This window comes from Sciurus carolinensis, chromosome 1 (assembly GCF_902686445.1).
Source record: "Sciurus carolinensis chromosome 1, mSciCar1.2, whole genome shotgun sequence".
Taxonomy (NCBI): domain Eukaryota; kingdom Metazoa; phylum Chordata; class Mammalia; order Rodentia; family Sciuridae; genus Sciurus; species Sciurus carolinensis.
In genome coordinates, this window is record NC_062213.1 from 22,980,959 (window position 1) to 23,000,220 (window position 19,262).

At 39.1% G+C, this 19,262-nt stretch overlaps 1 protein-coding gene across 1 annotated transcript in view; it reads right to left on the reverse strand.

Moving 5' to 3' along the window:
* Positions 1-10,735: 10,735 nt before the first annotated feature.
* Med30 (mediator complex subunit 30) overlaps positions 10,736-19,262 on the reverse strand; it is a 28,491-nt gene continuing 19,964 nt past the window's right edge. The window contains exon 4 of the mRNA XM_047564125.1: positions 10,736-11,124. Coding sequence (XP_047420081.1) covers positions 11,029-11,124 — 96 coding nt within the window. The 3' untranslated portion in view covers positions 10,736-11,028. The remainder of the gene's footprint in view (positions 11,125-19,262) is intronic.

A 19,262-nucleotide genomic window follows, 5' to 3' on the forward strand; every position in this document is an offset into this window, starting at 1 on the left:
TGGTTTAAGCCTTGTTATATCACATTTTCCTGGTTACATTTTTCCAGTTTGGATAAGCGTCAGCCAGTCACAAACCTTACCAGAACCATGGGCAGGATGTTGATTGATCGACTATGAAACATTGTGAAGCCCATTCTGCTCTTGGTCTGACAGCCTTGGTCAGGGGAAGCCAGCAGGCTGCTAAAGTTGCCTCGCTTTGTCTCCTTTCCCTAGGTCCCTTCAGGAGTGGCTGCTCTCACAGACTCTTGGGTAGTTGTTGAAATCGGCTTTATTTTTCTGCTGCTTAGAAAGCAATCAACTTGTCTATGAAAATCATCTTCCATTGTCAGGACAACAATGGCCCCAGCAGCCTCCTCTCTGTCTTCAAGTGGAATTCAAAAGGCACCGGTCTCTTGGGTTTCCAGAAAGGAAGAAAGTAGCCACGGCTCTGCAGCTGAAGTGTCGTGCTAAGTACTCCCCCGTCCTCCTTCCTTCTCAACAAAGTGTGCAAAATGGCCCTGCCTCCCTGGGAAATGTTCAAGAGGGTAGAACTGACAACTTATAATTTCCTCTTATCTATCTTGTTGCAACATAGCACACTCCAAGATGCAGGATCTCTTTGGTGAAAGTGGCAGTAGAGGCTGGTTTCAGCCTCTGCGGTTGCTGAGTCAGACCAGTTGTGGGAGGCAGTTCAGTGTACTCATTGCCCAGACAGCTGGAGGGCCTATGACAGTGACATCCCACAAATGCAGAACCAAAGCATTGCTCAAATGTAGCTCTGACAGTAGTGTTAACTCCTAGAGGTAGAAACTCAATACTTATTTCCAGAATATTCTGGAGCACACCTAGTCAAGCAAAATCTTTAGCAGTCAAGCCTCCTATAAGAGAGGCAGTGGAATATGATGTGGAATATGATCCCTTTGAGCATAGATTTTATGACAACAGTGACCTGAATTTGAATCTTTCTTCCAGCTCTTAGTAGCTACAAGTCCCAAGGGCAAGTTATTTAACCTCAGTTTCCTCATTTGTAAAATGAGGGTGTTTTAACAAAATCTACCTCACAGTAACATCTTTAAGTTTTAGGTGAGGTAAAAATGGATATAAATCACATGGCACAGAAGTCAATAACTAGATTATTTTCATAAATACTCTGAAATCTCTTTATGGGTCACTTATTCATTCAACAAACATTTGTTGAGTGCCTCTTATGGGCTAGGGATCGTTTTTGTGTCAGGACTTATTCTCTTCCTGCTGACGTTTAGAAAACTTCATGCACTGTGAACGAGGCGTGGCTTGAGACCCCAACATGTCAGCTTCCTGTCCTCCCCTCATAGTGGTCTTGTCCTCACAGGCCCACTCTGACCAGAAGTTCTACCTTTCTCAAGAAGACACTCCACCTCCTCGCTAGAAGTACAGTCGCTCAGTCGGCTTTTGTGCTATATCATCAAACCTGGCTTGTGAGAGACAGGGAGGGGGGCTTTCTGAGGGTGGGAAATAATAAAGGACTGTAATGTTAGCAGTGTTTTCAGTATGATGTTCCTTTTCCTGTCCAAGCCCTGTTCAAAGTGTCCTTTCCAACACTGTAAAAGGAGAAAATATGACCAATTGTTCTGAATTCCCCACTGTGAGACAAGACCCCAGGATATCCAGCAGGATACCCTCCATGTGTCCTAGGAAGCCATAGTTCTTAAGTGATGCTGGTAAAGCAGCCATGCTTCAGGGGACAGCGGTGGGGGTGATGACGGCACTTGACATTTGCCCAACATGTGTCAGACAGGCCTGAGCCAAGGCAAGGCCAAGGTCCTGGTGTTATTCATTGTGGCCAAGGGTTCAACTGATTCTGGGAAGGGTTTGAGGTCTGAAGAGCCCAAATCTTCCAGAGGAATTAAGATGTTAAGGCCACACGTTTTCCTCTATGTCAAAACCACATTTTTGACTCCTGCAATTAGTTGTGCAGGTGAAGAGAGGGGATTCTGGAACCAGAGTGATGAGGATTTGAGTCCAGTTAATCTGCTCTAACTGTGTGGCTGTGGGCAAAAGCTTGAACCTCTCTGGACTTTCATTTCCTGGCAGTGGGAACAATAATATAGCTCCTATTTCAGGAAGTTGTGCAGATTAAATTACTTATTATATATAAGGGCCTGGAACATAAAATCAGTTATTTTGTTGATTATCTATGATTCTTCTCAAGCAATTATTTCTTGCTTTCACTCCTCACTCTTTTTTTCTAGCATGTGCTTAGGTTTTTGATCTGTAAAAAGGGAATAACAACATCTCATGTACTTGTTTTTCTGATTTAATGACTTAATGTACACAACTAATATTCTACACACTACCTCTTTATGGTAAGATCTCAATCTGTTTGTATGAATTTTAAAAATTTGTTCTAATTAGTTATACATGTCAGTAGGATGCACTTTGACATATCATATATAAATGTAGTATAATTTCTCATTCTTCTGGTTGTACATGATGTAGAATAACACCCTAGTCATATATGCACATAGGGTAATAATGTACAATTCATTCTACTATCTTCCTACCCCTATACCCCCACCCCTCCATTCACTCCCCTCTACCTAATCCAAAGTAACTCTATTCTTCCCTACCCATGCCCTCCCGCTTTATTATGAGTTAGCATCCACCTATCAGAGAAAACTTCGTTCAGGGATTGGCTTATTTCTCTTAGCATGATATTCTCCTGTTCCATTCATTCACCTGCAAATGCCATATTTTTTTTCTTATTTAAGGCTGAGTAATATTCCATTGAGTATATAGACCACATTTTCTTTATCCATTCATCTGTTGTAGGGTACCTAGGTTGGTTCCATAGTTTAGTTATTGTGAGTTGAGCTGCTATAAACATTGATGTGGCTGTATCACTGTAATATGCTGATTTGAAGTCTTTTGGGTATAAATTGAGGAGTGGAATAGCTGGGTCAAATGGTGATTCCATTCCAAGTTTTCTGAGGAATTTCCATACTGCTTTCCATAATGGTTGCACCAATTCACACTCCCACCAGCAATGTATGAGTGTATCTTTTCCCCCACATCCTCACCAACATTTATTGCTTATATTCTTGACAATTGCCATTCCAACTGGAGTGAGATGAAATCTTAGTTTTGATTTGCATTCTTTATTGCTAGAGATGTTGAACATTTTTTCATATATTTGTTGATCAATTGTATTTCTTCTTTGATGAAGTGTCTGTTCAGTTCCTTAGCCCATTTTTGATTTGATTATTTGTTTTTTTGGTGTTAAGTTTTTGAGTTCTTCATATATCCTGGAGATTAGTGCTCTATCTGAGGTGCATGTGGTAAAGATTTTCTCCCATTCTATAGGCTCTCTCTTCACGTTATTGATTGTTTCCTTTTTTGAGAAGAAGGTTTTTAGTTTGAATCCATTTCATTTATTGATTCTTTATTTTACTTCTTGCACTTTAGGAGTCTTGTTAAAGAAGTCAGATCCTAAACTGATATGATGGAGATTTGGGCTTGCTTTTTCTTCTATTAGGCATAGGGTCTCTGTTCTAGTGCCTAAGTCTCTGATCCACTTTCAATTAAGTTTTGTGCATAGTGATTTCATTTCATTACATATGGATTTCCAATTTTCCCAGCACCATTTGTTGAATAGGCTGTCTTTTCTACAGTGAATGTTTTTGGCACTTTTGTCTAGTATGAGATAACTGCATTTATGTGGGTTTGTCTTTCTGCCTTCGATTCTGTACCATTGGTCTATGTGTCTGCTTTGGTGCCAATATCATTCCTTTTTGGTTATTATTACTCTGTAGTATAGTTTAAGGTCTGGTATTATGATGCCTCCTGCTTCACTCTTCTTGCTAATGATTGCTTTGGCTATTCTGGGTCTCTTATTCTTCCAAATGAATTTCATGATTGCTTTTTCTAGTTCTATGAAGAATGTCATTGGGATTTTAATTGGAATTGCATGAAACTTATATAATGCTTTTGATAGTATGGCCATTTTGACAATATTAATTCTGCCTATCCAGAAGCATGGGAGGTTTTTCCAACTTCTAAGGTCTGAGTCTGAACATTTGATATCCTAATCTTATTCTAAGATTTTTGTTTTATGGGTGCCAAATAGGATGCATTCATTAACATATAAATTGTATTCATTAATATATAAATTATTGTGACTTCAAAAATATTATTTCTTGCATCAAGTGTGATTTTAAACATGAAGTAACTGCTTGAGGCAATGTACAAAATGAAAAGATTGTTTTCTAATCTGTGAGAATTTACAAACTAAAATGAATTTTAACTCAAGCAAGCTCTACCACTGTGTTTATTATTTATGATGACCACAGCGTTGTGCTGGATGGGGAAAGAGGGAGAATTAATCCTGACTGTGGGGAGCTTGCTGTTTGCCTGGTCAGAACAAACACAAATACATGAGACTGGCACACGAAGCAGAGGGCTGGGGATGTCGAGTCCCCCCAGAGTGCTGGGATACAGGGAATCACTGCGGACCCATCTCAAGGACAGCAGTTGAGTCTGAGATGAGTCTTGAAGGATGGTTAAGGATTTAGGCTGGTGGAAGAGGGGACAGGGCTTCAGGTTGAGGTGAGGCCTAGCCAGAGCTGGGTGTGCCCATGTGTGTGACTGACAGGCTAGAGGGGGGCTTTCTAGAGGCCACCAGTGCATATCCTGGATGTGTGGAAGGGAGGTCAGGGTCTAGAAAACACATCTGGAATGAAAGATGGACAAAATCAGAGACTGAAGACAAAAGCAAAAAGAATGAAACAGAGGGGAGTGAAGGTAGAGTAGGGTGGAGAGTTAGGACTCTGCTGTTATGGTTTGGGTCTGAGGTGTCCCCCAAAAGCTCACGTGTGAGACAATGCAGGAAGGTTCAGAAGAGATTGGGATGTGAGAGTCTTAATCCAATCAGTGAATTAATCTCCTGATAGAGATTAACTGAGTGTTATGAAGTGGTAGGATGTGGCTGGAGGAGGTGGGAATTGGGGTGTGGCTTTAGGGTATATATTTGTATTTGGCCAGTGGAGACTCTCTCTTTGCTTTCTGATCACCATGTGAGCTGCTTCCCTCTGCCACACTCCTCTGCCATGATGTTCTGCCTCACCTCGAGCCCTGAGGAATAAAGCCAGCCTCCTATGGACTTTCAGACCTCTGAAACCATGAGCCCCGAAGTAAACTTCTTCTCCTCTAAAATTGTTCTGATCAGATCTTTTATTCACAGCAGTGAAAAAAGCTGACTAAAACATCTGCTGACAGAGAAGTGACCATGGTGATCACACTGAGTTTCTGACCTTCCACTGTGAGTAAGGAACCTGGTGCTGCTTTGCTGAAGGCAGTTGCAGGGAGGGAAATAAATGAGGATAGATAAAAATTTTAAGATCTTTTGTTTTTACCCAAGTAAGGATAATGCTATGTGACATCCGCAGATCCCTCCCCTTCTCTGTGAAGGGACACTTCTAAACCCTTGTCTCATTTCATCCCTGCCCATGATGGAGTTACTTGTTAGCTAAGGCATAGGCAGATTTTTAGGTATTTAGTTCTTGCAAATATAAGCTTTCATTGGAGCTACTTAAAAACAAAAGCTGGTGAAAGGAACTTAAAATCAGCATACTGCAGTGATGCAGCCACATCAATGTAACTCGATTCACAATTGCTAAACTATGGAACCAACCTAGATGCCCCTCAACAGATGAGTGGATAAAGAAAATGTGGTACATATACACAATGGAATATTACGCAGTCTTAAATTTATCTTGCAGGTAAATGGATGGAACTACAGAATATCATGCTAAGTGCAATAAACCAATCCCCCCAAAACCTAAGGCCAGATGTTTTCTCTGATAAGCAGATGCTGATCCATAGTGGAGGGTGGGTAGGAGAGAATGAAGCAACTTTGGATTGTGCAGGGGGAGTGAGGGGAGGGGTGGGGCAGTGGGGATGGGAAGGACTGTGGAACGAGAGACATTACCTTGTATACATGTATGATTACACTACTGGTCTGACTCAACATCATGTACAGCCAGAGGAATGAGAAGTTGTGCTCCATTTGTGTACAATGTGTCAGAATACATTCTACTGTCATGTATAACCAATGAGAACAAATAAATAAATTTTAAAAAACTGGTGAAAACATACTACTCCCTTTTACAGAAGAAAATTGAGGCATAATCAAGTTGAAAACTTTGCTCAAGGGAAAACTAATAAGCAGCAGAATGGGGTACAGGTACTTCTGTCAAAAGCCCACACTCTTGCCCACTCTTCAGGGCTCAGCTGTGGGAGAGGGCAAGACCCCTCTGTGAACTGACCTGGTGCTTCAATCAGCTTTGTGTTGCTGTGACTAAAAGACCTGACAGGAACCATTAGAGGAGAAAAAGTTTATTTTGACTTACAGTGTCAGAAGTTTCAGTCCATAGATGGCTGACTCCATAGCTGTGGGCCCAAGGTGAGGGAGAACCTCATGGTGGGAAAGCAAGGCAGAGGAAAGCAGCTCAGAATATGGCAATCAGGAAGAGAGAGAGCGCTTCACTTACCAGGGACACAGTGTAAACCCCAAAGGCACACCCCCAGTGACCCACCTCCTCCAGCCATGCCCTACCTGCCTGAAGTTATCACTTGATTAATCCACATTTTTTGATTAAGGCATTGAATAGGCTAAGGCTCACATAACCTAGTCATTTGACCTCTGAAAATTCTTACAGTGTCTCACACATGAGCTTTAGGAGGACACCTCATGTCCACACTGTATCACATGGCATCTCTCACCACCCTCTGAAAGAAGACCCTTCTCAACCCGATCCTCTTCCCTCCCCAAGAAATACAGGAAATATCATGAACGAGTAAAGAAATAACTGATCCTGTACAAAACACTTATTACAAAATCTTTTTTAGGTCCAGGAAAAAAAATAAATGCTCAAAGCAGAAGCTAGCAGCTCCAGAAACTACCACAAATTCTGACTTCACCAGACCTAGAGGCTGCAGAGCTACAACCTTGCAGGGCTTGTCAAGAATAAGCCACACGCTGGAATCCATCAAGATGAGCATCATGGGAGAAAAGCTTGCTACTACCTAATTCAAGTTCTGCCACGGAGATGGTGTTTTATGCTGTAGTTATTTCTCACCTGGACTATTGTTGGTACCTTGGCAAGCCCTTTCTATTCATCTGTCATGCTTTTACTGTCTATTCAAAGCACAGAGACACATTTATTTTTTCCCCCACCAGCTGTAATTCTCAAACCACCCTTTACTCAGGCAATTATACCAGCTTTCTGTTTCATCAGAGAATTCAATTTAAAATTTTAGTGCCAGTGGTTAAAATACTTACTTCATACATAACTTGAAGTTTGTATGGTTTTAATTCACATTTATGTTTCTGTTCACACTTTGCATTCTTTAATTGATTTATTTGTTAGCTATGCCATCTGCAGATTTTAGGTACTTCACTTTCACAAATGACTGCACCCTCCCCCCAAATCTGTTTTGAAAACTATTTCCCTTACCTTATTGCAATTAAGGATGTGCTATATTCTCATCTTCCGGAGTGGAACATTTTTTATGGCATTGCCTTCTTGGATCTTTATCCTGTTAGATTTTTTTCAGGTTTGGGCACATACAACAATAACTTTTTAACCAGAGAGTTTTTGTATGGTGTTCCATGGGCAGGAGACCTCTACCTTGAGCTCTGTTACCTACACCACAGGCACCATGAAAACCTAAGTTCCAATGGAATAAAAGCAGTTCATAGGTTCTTTGGGTTGCCTGATGAGCACCCAATTTGTGAATGTGAAGTCCGAAGTCCTAGAGCCTGTGTTCACCAAGCACTCTCTACTGGCTTATATTCCATAACCATGAGTGAAGTTTCCTTACCACCTTGATCTGCCTAGCTCCCAGATTACTGCCTAGAGTCTGTAAGTAATAAATAAATGGCTGTTCAATGAGCAAACTATAAATCCAGGTTAGTTATGTTTCTAAAATAAGATATGGTTATGTTCAGCCTGGGACCAGGAACAGAGAAATGTATTCTTCCTTTAGGTTTCACTAGATCCCTGGAATGCCTTGAACACGTTATGATCTATAGGATGGAAAACCATGCAATGATCCCCTTCATGCCCTCTGTCTATAAAAGTTGCACTGTAAGGGTCAGCCCTTCCACGTTTTCATCAGTGGTACAGTTATGGATGACAACAGTGATTGAGGATCCTTTGCTCTGGCACCCAAGAACATACAACTGTACGAATAAGTGAGTTTTAAATTCCTGCCGTCTTAAAGTTCTTTGCTCCAAATATTTATGACTGGAAAAAAAAATCCCTTGATTCTTTTCATGCATATAAATCTGTTCAGAGCAATGGTTCTTCACTTGGCATCACATTGGAATCACCGGGGGACCCTTAACACTTTTATTAGGCCTGAATCCCACCCTGGAATTCTGATTTAATTGATTTGGAGTATTTCTTTGGCAGAGGGAATTTTGAAATTTCCCCAGTTGATTCTGTTGTGGAAGAAGGGTTGAGAACTATTGACATAGAATATAATTTTTAACTGGTCAAGATGCTAGAACTAAAACTACGAGTTTCATTTTATATCACTACTGCTATTTTTGAGGTTCTTTCCTATTATAGTACTTACAACTCATTAAACTGTTGAGGGCAATATTTTTCACTTCCAGTAGCAAATCACCTAGAAAACTTGTTAAATATGCAGATTTTTAGACCTCCACTTTGGTGATTCCATATATTTGTGGTATATCCAAAAACGTGCATTTAAAAAAATACACCTAAGTGATTCTATGCATACTAAAATTGAAGAGATACACCTCAGGAAGACAACTACTAAAGTTAAAACAGGTTTAGGTAGTTCTAACAAAGAGCATGCCAAGTGGTGGACTTGTGATCTTCTCATAGGAATAATAATAAAGATCTTAAAAATAGAGAAAAAAACATAGATTTATAGTTATCTGTTGATTTTCTAATAGTTTTCGAAATGCGAATTACATCTTGGCAACAATAATAACTTTTGGAAAAAAATATGAATCTCTTGCATCAGTGTACAATATCAAGTCTATGTAAAAATATAAACTTAAAACTACAAATGAATGTAATAACTCTAATGCTTTAGTTTAAAAAAACTGAGAATTTGAGACTATCATGTTAAAAAAACCCTAGTATTCTTTCCATTTATGCTTTAAAAATTAGTCCTTGGTGCCCTGCTGTTTTAAAGGATTAGACAAAAATTCAAGGCATTCAGTTATGTTAGACAAGTTTAAGGGCACTCAGAATAACAAACATTTTGAGGCTTTAGGACAAGCATGTATTTTAGTTTAGGGCTAAAAAACTCCTCTAGCTTAAACTTCAGTGGGAATTTAAGGAAAGAAAATGGATTACTCAAGCTGGAACTACATCAAAATGCCAAGTTAACAGGTTTTGGTTTGTAATGGTGCAAAGGGAACTAACATCTGAATGATCAAGGCCATAGATTGCCAAATCATTTTAAATCCTTACCAGAATGCTGGAGCTTTCCTTATATTTTTTTCTTAACCTTTTCCTATGTGCTTTACCCCAGGCTAACCAAGACCTGACAAAATCACATAGCAATTAATTGAAGCAGCTGCAAAGAAACAGCTGCAAAGAAAAATGCTAACACAGAAGTCCATGAATTCAGAAAAAAAAAAAATTAAAATTAAGACCAGTAATTTCCCCCATAATACTGAATGATGCATTTGGTTTTCTGTAAAAGCTTTTTGGCTTTTGAAGTCTGAATAACTGGAATCATATCTAAGATAGCATTATGTACAAATGAAGGACATCAGTAGACCACGGTTGCCATTATTTTTCTTGAAAACTTTCCTTGTTGGTTCTTTTTCTTATTTCTAAAATTTGTTCTCTGTCCAGTACAATCTTTCATGACTCCCAGTCAATCCTGGCTATAGGAATGGATTTGTCACCTAAGTTAGTTGAATCATAGTGCCCATTTACATAATTGGCCCATTGGATGGTTATATTATCCAATATTTTTAGAGTCCATTGTAGAATTCCTCAATTTAGAGATGGAGAAGCAGCCCATCCTCTATCATCAGGATACAGAAAAGACGTCAAGGTAATACAGTGGAGGGCATCTCTGCCAGCATTTGGAGAAAGTCTGTCTTCAGTGAGAAGAAATAGGGCAACAGAGATAAATAGAAAGTAGGGGATGATTTAGAAAACCCTGGAGACACTGAATCTTGATTTTTATTCCTGAAGTCTTGGTTTCTACAAGTTTCTGTGATTCTATTAGCTCTTCTCTAGCATTTTGCTTTCTTTTTGCTGCAGGAACTGATAAATCCCCCTTTTGGTGTAACCTATATTTGATTGAGTGCCTAAAATCTGCAACCAAAATTCCAACCTAGAATGTGATGAGCCAATAATACATCATTTTTCAATGAGAAGAGATTAACCTGCCTAACAGCACACATTACAATGGAATTTACCTTTCTTTGTTTTTCAATCAATTGCCATACTCGCACGAAAAAGTTGAAATTTGGAGGGTTAGTGGGTTCTATGTGTTTAATAACTCCTTCCACATTCATAATTGGTCCCCAGTAGGCCTGTGAGTGACTGGGTAAACTGGCATCAACTCTGAGTGAACACTCCTAGAATGTGGGGCTATGGCTCTGTGGCAGTGTAGTACATTGGTTCCTGCTCCATAGTAGAGATGTTCTCTACAGACAGATTTTAACTTAAACTTTATTCTAAAAGGGTAACTGAAATGAGTATAACCATTGTTCAAATTTAAAAATGTATTTATAAAACTTTATTTTTGCTTTTATAAAACAATTATTCAATTCATGAAAATCAACCAAAGTTCAGGCCCTATCACAATTTATTACAATAATCTTTCAGAGAATCAACAGCATTTTAAAAAAAAGTTAATGAATACTTTAAAGCCACAATGTAAAAATAGGAACTTTAGTTCTAGTGACTAAAATTAAAGTAGATAAATAATCTTTTTCAAAGGGAAAATATACGTCAGGGAAAAAAACAACAGCAAAATATGTGTAGAGCAGGAAATTTAAATATCAGTTTAGTTCCTCATCGCCAGCATGGCATTTATATCCCAGATGAGATTTCGTAATTGATCCATAATTTGCTTCAGCTGTTGATTCTTCTGTTTGAGTTTCTGTGGAAACAAAAGAATTTATCAAGAATGTTTCATGAAATATAGACCATGAAGTCAGAAGATTAAAATGTCATAAGCTAGGACTCTAGTGATCCAGTTAAGCTAAATACACCTACAAGGCAGAAGGTCTCTATTTCTGCCCTCAGATACTCCTTGATGGACATCCTGAATTCTAATTCAGTTCCAGTCCTCCACTCTATCTACTCCTCCATCTCTACCATCAAAAAAATAAGCTAAGCATTCAACTGTTATAAAATCTAAGTATTAGATTCTCTAAGGGGCAGTGGAACATCATGGTACAGAACACCCACTTGAGCCAGATTTCCTGAGTACTCAGACACTCAGCTCCTTCCCTAATTAAATGGATGACATTGTCCAAATTATTTTCACATCACAAAAATGAAAGTAATAATTGAACCTATCTCATAGGAGTTGTTAGAAAGACTAAATGATCTGATTCATGTACAATGTCAGAACTGCCTGGCATGTAAGTAAGCATTCAACAAATGTTAGTGATAGAACAGAATGTAAACTATCAATAAAAAACTATAATTAAAAATAGAATGTCTGATGCAACTGGTCTTTCAAAAATGTGGCAGAAGTCACTGTTTGCCCATAGCATGGAGTGCAATCTACTCCCAATTCTGAAACAAAACAGAAAACAGCACAGTGTTAGGTGCATTGATCTTCTCAGCTAAGGTCTGCTGCAGGTGTCTTTCCATGTCTGTTCTTGGGTTCTACTAGATGAGAGTTTATATGCTTCATTTTAGGCATTCTTCAAGTCCTATGTGATAAATATTTGCTTAGGTAAGACAAGGAAAAAAATAAAGAGCTTCTGCTTAGGGTTTCCTAGTTATTGTTAACAACAATTATTATTCAATAACCTTTTGGAAACATTACATTTGGAGATATAACATTTAGTTTAAATATATCATATTAAACTAACTCCAGGTAAACTAGTATATATTCATCAGAAAAGATCTAAAAATCCCAGTTTTGATTTTATTAAAAAGTAAACTAACATAACTTTCCCATGTTCATATATTAATACATGGCCAGTGAAATTCACATCAAGTACAATCACAAGAATGGGATCCTAATTAGAATAAGTTATACTCCATATATGTATAATATGTCAAAATATACCCTATTTTCATATCTAAAAAGAACAACTAGAAATAAACGTTAAACTGAAAAAAAAAAAAGCAAACTAACAGCTTGGAATGTGGCTCAGCAGTAGAGTACTTGCTTAGCATGCATAAGGCCCTGAGATCAATCCCCAGCACCCCAAAACAAAAAAACAAACAAAAATTTAAGATTTACCATAAACAAACTGAGTTCCTTATATTACTTCTATCCAGAGTTAGAGAGGTTACAGGAATGAAATGGTTAAAAGGGAAGCTCAAAAAACTACTACTAGAAAATAGGAAAGGAATTTACAGACTTTAATAATCTTTAATAATGTTAAATTTAATTCATATTTGAAAGAAGAATGAGTACAACACAGTCATAACGTATCTGACCATATAGCACATGGGCTTGACTCTGAGTCTCACTTTAACATGGCCTTTGGGAAATGAAACTTAGTACTTTTAGCTACTCAGTCTCATCTCTCAGTTTTCAGATGACCCGTCTTCCAAGCTGTATCATCCATTTGGAAGTCAGTTATTGAAGCAGTTATGTATACTATCAAATAAAGTTGACCCAGATTACTGGGACAGATGAGGAATGGCTGTCTATAAAGTCTTTTTCATCATAGGTACTGAGGGTAGCATCCATCAAGGGTAGCGGCACTACAGAGGAACCAAAGAACAAAGGAGTAGTACTGAGAGACTAGCAATCCCAGCCCCAGTTCTAACTATCCCACCTTGTTATGTGATTTTAGTCAATTTTTTTCTCAGCTATCTCATCAAAGAGGTTTGGACTGTAAAAATCTAAGGTCCCTGCCAGCTGAATGTTCTGTATACCCACACATAAGATGACAACTGGCTACAGAGGCATGTGACAGATGTGGACAAGAGCCACTGAGTAAGAATAAAAGGAAGAGAATGTTAAGTTGGTTTTAAAAAACCTAATTTGAATTACTAAGTTCTGAATGATCTTGAATATCATCACTTTTGAAAGGTTCAGAACTTCAACACCAAGTAGGAAGAAGTTTAAGCATAGTGACCAAATACTTAGACTATAACCTGGTAAAGTGGCTGGCAGAGGAAAAATATCACATGCTCTGGAACTCCAAAAGAAAAGACACTGCCTGATTGAAAAGATCACCAAACAGGAAAAAAACTTTTGTTTGGGGTCTAGAAAAGTTAGTGGCGAGCAAAGAGTGGAAGGAGGATATAGTTGGGCTTGGCAGTGGGTAATGGGGACCCATTAAAATTCCTGAAAAAATGGGCTGGGGATATAGCTCAGTTGGTAGAGTGCTTGCCTTGCAAGCACAAGGCCCTGGGTTCAATCCCCAGCATCAAAGAAAAAACAAAAAATTCCTGAAAGACAAGAAAGATGATTAAAGCACAACAAGAAGGTTAATAACTGTGTGGAATAGACTCTTCAAAATACCTTCAATGGTGACCAAACTGTACCCATGACAAAGGAGAAAGAGGAGGGTGTTATTATGTTTTAGACACAGCTAAAACCCATTCAAAGTTGATAAATAAGCTCAGTGAATACATGTTCAGAGAGCAACTAGAATTAGTAAAATTCTATTCTTGGGTGGTTAAAAACAGACTGTATATCAGTATCAGAACAGGGTTTGCAGATGGCTCACACAATGGTACCATGACTGGAATAAATGCAGTCTACCAATAAGACTTCTTCCAAGAAAACTCACTTGGAAATATAAATTCTGATATACTGGTTTATTTTCTTTGTAACACCTCATTAATTCCTAAAAAATTAAGTGAGAGTATTTTCAAATTAATATTGAAGTCTAGGAAGTAGTAAGTTTTTTTTAAAAAGTATGATATAAAGTACTTGGATAGTTTTTCTCAAAGATGCCATAAAGTTTTAAATTAAGAAATTAGCATAAAAGTAAAATATCTAGAGTCAAAACACGTCATGAAACTATCAACAGCAGAGCTGACAGTTATGCTTATTAGTGGCTAAATTGTAAGTAAATTTTCATGACATGATATAGAATTTAATATATACAATCTTGCCACTGATTGATTTTAACAGAGGTTGACAGCTGCTATTTTCAAAATCCATCAGCTGTGCCTAATTTGTTACATTAACAGGTGAATGTGTAAGCAGAGTAGATACTTATAAAATATGCTTATGCTAAGTCATACCATGTAATTTAATATTCACACAAAGGATGTGACACTTGACCAAAAATGCTCTAATTTCTAAATGCCTGGGCTTGATTATATGTCAACCCCTGCCCACTACTTCTTTCAATCTTATTTTACCATCAACAGAATAGCCTTTAGCAAAATAGAACATATGCTTATGTCCCTAAAGCATAAACTCTGAAACAAGAATTTATCTTTTACTTGGCATCAGGGCTTACAGATTTCACGATATATAAAGAAAAAAGAAACGTATTTAAACCAAAAAAAGCTAATAAAACCAGGTCATTTTGTTATCTGATGATTTACATCAACTTTGTATGCCTCAAAGTTTCAGGTACTATATATAGTGGCCTCTGGTAACATGCATTGTTAGAAACCAGACAAAACAAACATTCAATCTGTTCTGTACAACTTCATGTGGATGATATAACAATACTGAAAATGACCAACTGAGGGTGAAATAAGGAGTATAAATATATTCATTTTATTTAGAATAAAAAGAAAGAAATATGCATTATAATAAAACTGAAGACATTTAATTGAATATGAAAACAATTCTATTACTAATTATAGATGAATAAAGCAATATGTTACAACACTGCTGTTTCTATGAAGATCCATCAGAACATGATGTGGGTACAAGAAATGGGGGCTGCTTTCCATTAGAGAGCCTTAGGCTCATTCATGGTAGAAATTCTGATACTTGGGACAATGCCTTGTACACAAAAGGCACTCAAACAGTTGAATATTTTAATATTTTAACAAAAAGTAAAATGTAAAGTTTCCCCCAAATCTAGAAGAATGGAAAAAGAAAAGCGAAAAAAAAAAAATTCTTGGCAATCACTTCCAAACTTCTTTTTTTTTTTGTTTAATATTGCAATTTGATATTTAAAAAAACACATGGTTATTACTAAAAATTCTTCATTTTTATACTCCACACTAAAGTAGGCAAGAAGTATTTGGGATGTTTCAGTGGAGACAGCTGCAATGATTTGGATGAGTGTCCCCAGAAGACCCAAGTCTTAAAGGCTTGGTTCCTAGCCCTTAGAGCTACTGGAAGGTGGTGAAGGTTTTGGGTGACTGGAGGTGTGGCCTGGAAGGGGACTGTAGGGCTCTGGTCTCCTCCTCTCTCCCTCTTTCCTACCTGGCAATGAGGTGAATGTGCGTCCTCCAACATATCCTCTAGGATGTACTATGCCACTACAGGCAGTCCCAAAGCAACAGGGGCCATCAGTCATCGCCTGAAAGCTCTGAAACTGACAGTTCAAATAAACTTTTCCTCTTTTCAAGCTTATTTATTTCATATATTTGTTACAGTAATGGAAAGCTTATGAAAATACTAGTAAAATTCTGTAAACTTTAAAACTCTAGTACCTACTAAATATATGAACAAAAAAAAGCAAACCTTTATGTGCATAGCAAAAATGTGCTTTGATTAACATAAAGACAAAAATTTAAGCTTATGAATACAGATATTCACTACTACTTGGCAAATTAAATCAAGACCTTTTATTTTTAAGAGCATCCATGTAATCAAATAATTAGGAAATTTTGTCATCCAAAGATAGTTACTTAAATTAACAGTTTTCACATAAACACTATCAATGGTATGTGGACCATTAAGGCAAAAAAATCATGATCAGTAAATCATGAATTCCATATCTTAAAAAATGTCAATAATATATTTTAACCTTATATTTCAAAAGGGAGATACAGTGTGTAGAGAAATTGGAGAAAAAGAATAACATGCATTATTGGTGCTAATTTGCTTTTTAACTTTCCTTCTGCTGTTTTGGGGACTAAACTTTAAGTTAACCATATCTTAGTCTTGTCCCCATCTTTTACCTCAGGTCACCACCTAATTAATTCTTTAGTGCTTTCTTAAAATACATGAATAAGAAGAATCCCATCAAGTACAAGAGTGTTTTGAGACCAGCAGATGAGCATTTCCCCATGACAAGACACTTTCCCCCTAAGTTTTCTTTTAAAAAATAATTCCCATTGAAATATACAGTGTGGATTTTAATCTGATTAATTTAAAATATCTAAAGTCATTCTTTCCTCATTGTAACAGCAAATGAATAATATAACAAAAAAGTGTTTCCTAAACTTTTGCACCTAGAACCTGGTATAATGTCTGAATTATATATGGGAAAATGAAATTTGGATTACTGAATTTTATTACATAAATAAACTTCAGAAATGCTGCACATCTATTTGGTGTATTGAAAAGATCCTGATCCAGAAAAACATTGTGGTCAAGATACACATATATATCTCTTCTTTTTCTCAAAGTCCCAGTGAAAATGGCAGGATTGGGAAAAAAAAGAAAGTTATACACCCATGGGAAGAGAAGCTACTGGAAAGGAAACAGCAGCAGATGCAAGGAGATAAAGTTTAGGATGAGAAGAAAAGAGGGGGTTAGTCAGTGACTTGGCAGAGAGGAGTCCACAACCCAGCAGGTGCCGGAGGATACCAATGAGAATAGGGCTAAACCACCCAGAGAAGGTGGGACAAGGACCATGTCAAAGGCACCAGGTGAGGCCTGGGGGTGAGAGCTGGGAGAAGGGCTCAAAGAGGTGTACCTCGCGCCAAAAAAAAAAAAAAAAAATCCCCTGCATGCTCTCCCTCACTTTCTTATTTAGGCATTGAGACACTCACATTTCCTATTTCTAAATTTTTATCATTTGCTGCTCGAAATATGCTGTACACTGGCATATTTGTGCTTAGAAAAGAGAAAAGTAAACGGGTTGTCATGGAGGAGGCCTGTGAGGTTCTTTTAACAGTTTTATTGACTGAATTTTGTCATCTCTTCTGACTGCTCAGACGTTTCTGCTTACCTTTTAGTTTTTGGCTACATTCTAAATAGGGTGAGTCTGCAACAAAAACAACTTCATGATTTTCTATGATTCAAATTATGTTTTGAGTTACACTGGACTCCTTAGTATTTTTTTTTTTTTTTTTTTTTTTTTTATCAAGAATTCTGAAATAGAGACACAAGCAGATTCAGGGTCCAGACAGGGCAGCCAGAGACTTCCCCAAGTAGTCTGGACCCCTGCGGTGGGAGGTGCCGTTCAAGGCTAGCCTCTCGGAGCTGACGGCCCAGTGAGAGACTTTCTACATAGAACCAGCCACAAGCCCCCGAACCAACGGAGAGCCTCGATCCGCAAACAGCTTCTGGGATCAGGGCAGGGCAGCCAGACACCTCTTCAGGCGGCTCTGCCCACTCCGGCTGCAGGCTCTCTTCTCGGGGCGATCCAAGATGGCGGCCTAGAGGGAGACTGCACCCCCTGTCGCTCCAGAACCCAGGAGTTAAGAAGGGAAGGCATTGAGAGACTGGGACTGAAATAGAGCCACGGGTGAGTCTGCCCACTGGGTAAAGCTCGGCCCGGGGGGGCAGGCCCAGATAGAGGTGGCTTATCGGAACCGGGCAGGGCAGCTAGAGTCATCCACAGGCAGCCCTGCGCACTCCGGCGGTGGGCCCCGCCCACACAGCCAGCTTCTCCAGGTTCTCGGAACGGAACTGGCCCGCTAGTGAGAGCCTGTCTGACCAGAACAAGCTCCGAGTCCCGGAGCCAGTGCAGCTCAGCGTACTCTGGCACACAATCAGATTCAGGGTCCAGACAGGGCAGCCAGAGACTTCCCCAAGTAGTCTGGACCCCTGCGGTGGGAGGTGCCGTTCAAGGCTAGCCTCTCGGAGCTGACCGCCCAGTGAGAGACTTTCTACATAGAACCAGCCACAAGCCCCCGAACCAACGGAGAGCCTCGATCCGCAAACAGCCTCTGGGATCAGGGCAGGGCAGCCAGACACCTCTTCAGGCGGCTCTGCCCACTCTGGCTGCAGGCTCTCTTCTCGGGGCGATCCAAGATGGCGGCCTAGAGGGAGACTGCACCCCCTGTCGCTCCAGAACCCAGGAGTTAAGAAGGGGAGGCATTGAGAGACTGGGACTGAAATAGAGCCACAGGTGAGTCTGCCCACTGGGTAAAGCTCGGCCCGGGTGGCAGGCCCAGATAGAGGTGGCTTATCGGAGCCAGGCAGGGCAGCTAGAGTCTTCCCAAGGTAGCCTTCCACACTCCGGCAGTGAGCTCCTCCCACACGGCCAGCTGCACGGTGCAGGCCCACAGTGAGAGCATTTCAGCACAGAGCCAGTTCCAAATCGTGGAACCAGTAGGGGGCTAGGGGCAGTTTTCTTCGGATACGCTGCTTTATCAGATTCCTCCAAGACATCAGGCTAATGAAGGCTGGGAGGTGATACACTGGAAATCTACCGGGACACTATAAGCCAATAGCGGAAAACTGCAATATCTCAGGGTCCCACTGACAACTGACCAATATGAGAAAACAAGGGAAGAAAATGTCCCAAACAAACCTAGATACTACATCAATAAAACCCAATGACAGCACAGCAGAAGAAATGTCAGAAAGGGAGTTCAGAATGTACGTAATTAAAACGATCAGGGAAGCAAATGAGGAGATGAAAGAGCAAATGCAGGCATTGAAGGAGGAGATGAAAGAGCAAATGCAGGCATTAAATGATCGCACCAATCAACAGTTAAAAGACCAAATACGGGAAGCAAGAGATCATTTCAATAAAGAGTTAGAGATACTGAAAAAAAAACCAAACTGAAATACTTGAAATGAAGGAAACAATAAACCAAGTTAAAAACTCCATAGAAAGCATAACCAATAGAATGGAGCACCTGGAAGACAGAACCTCAGACATTGAAGACAAATTATTTAATCTTGAAAGCAAAGTTGGCCAAACAGAAAAGATGGTAAGAAATCATGAACAGAATCTACAAGAATTATGGGATATCATGAAAAGGCCAAATTTAAGAATTATT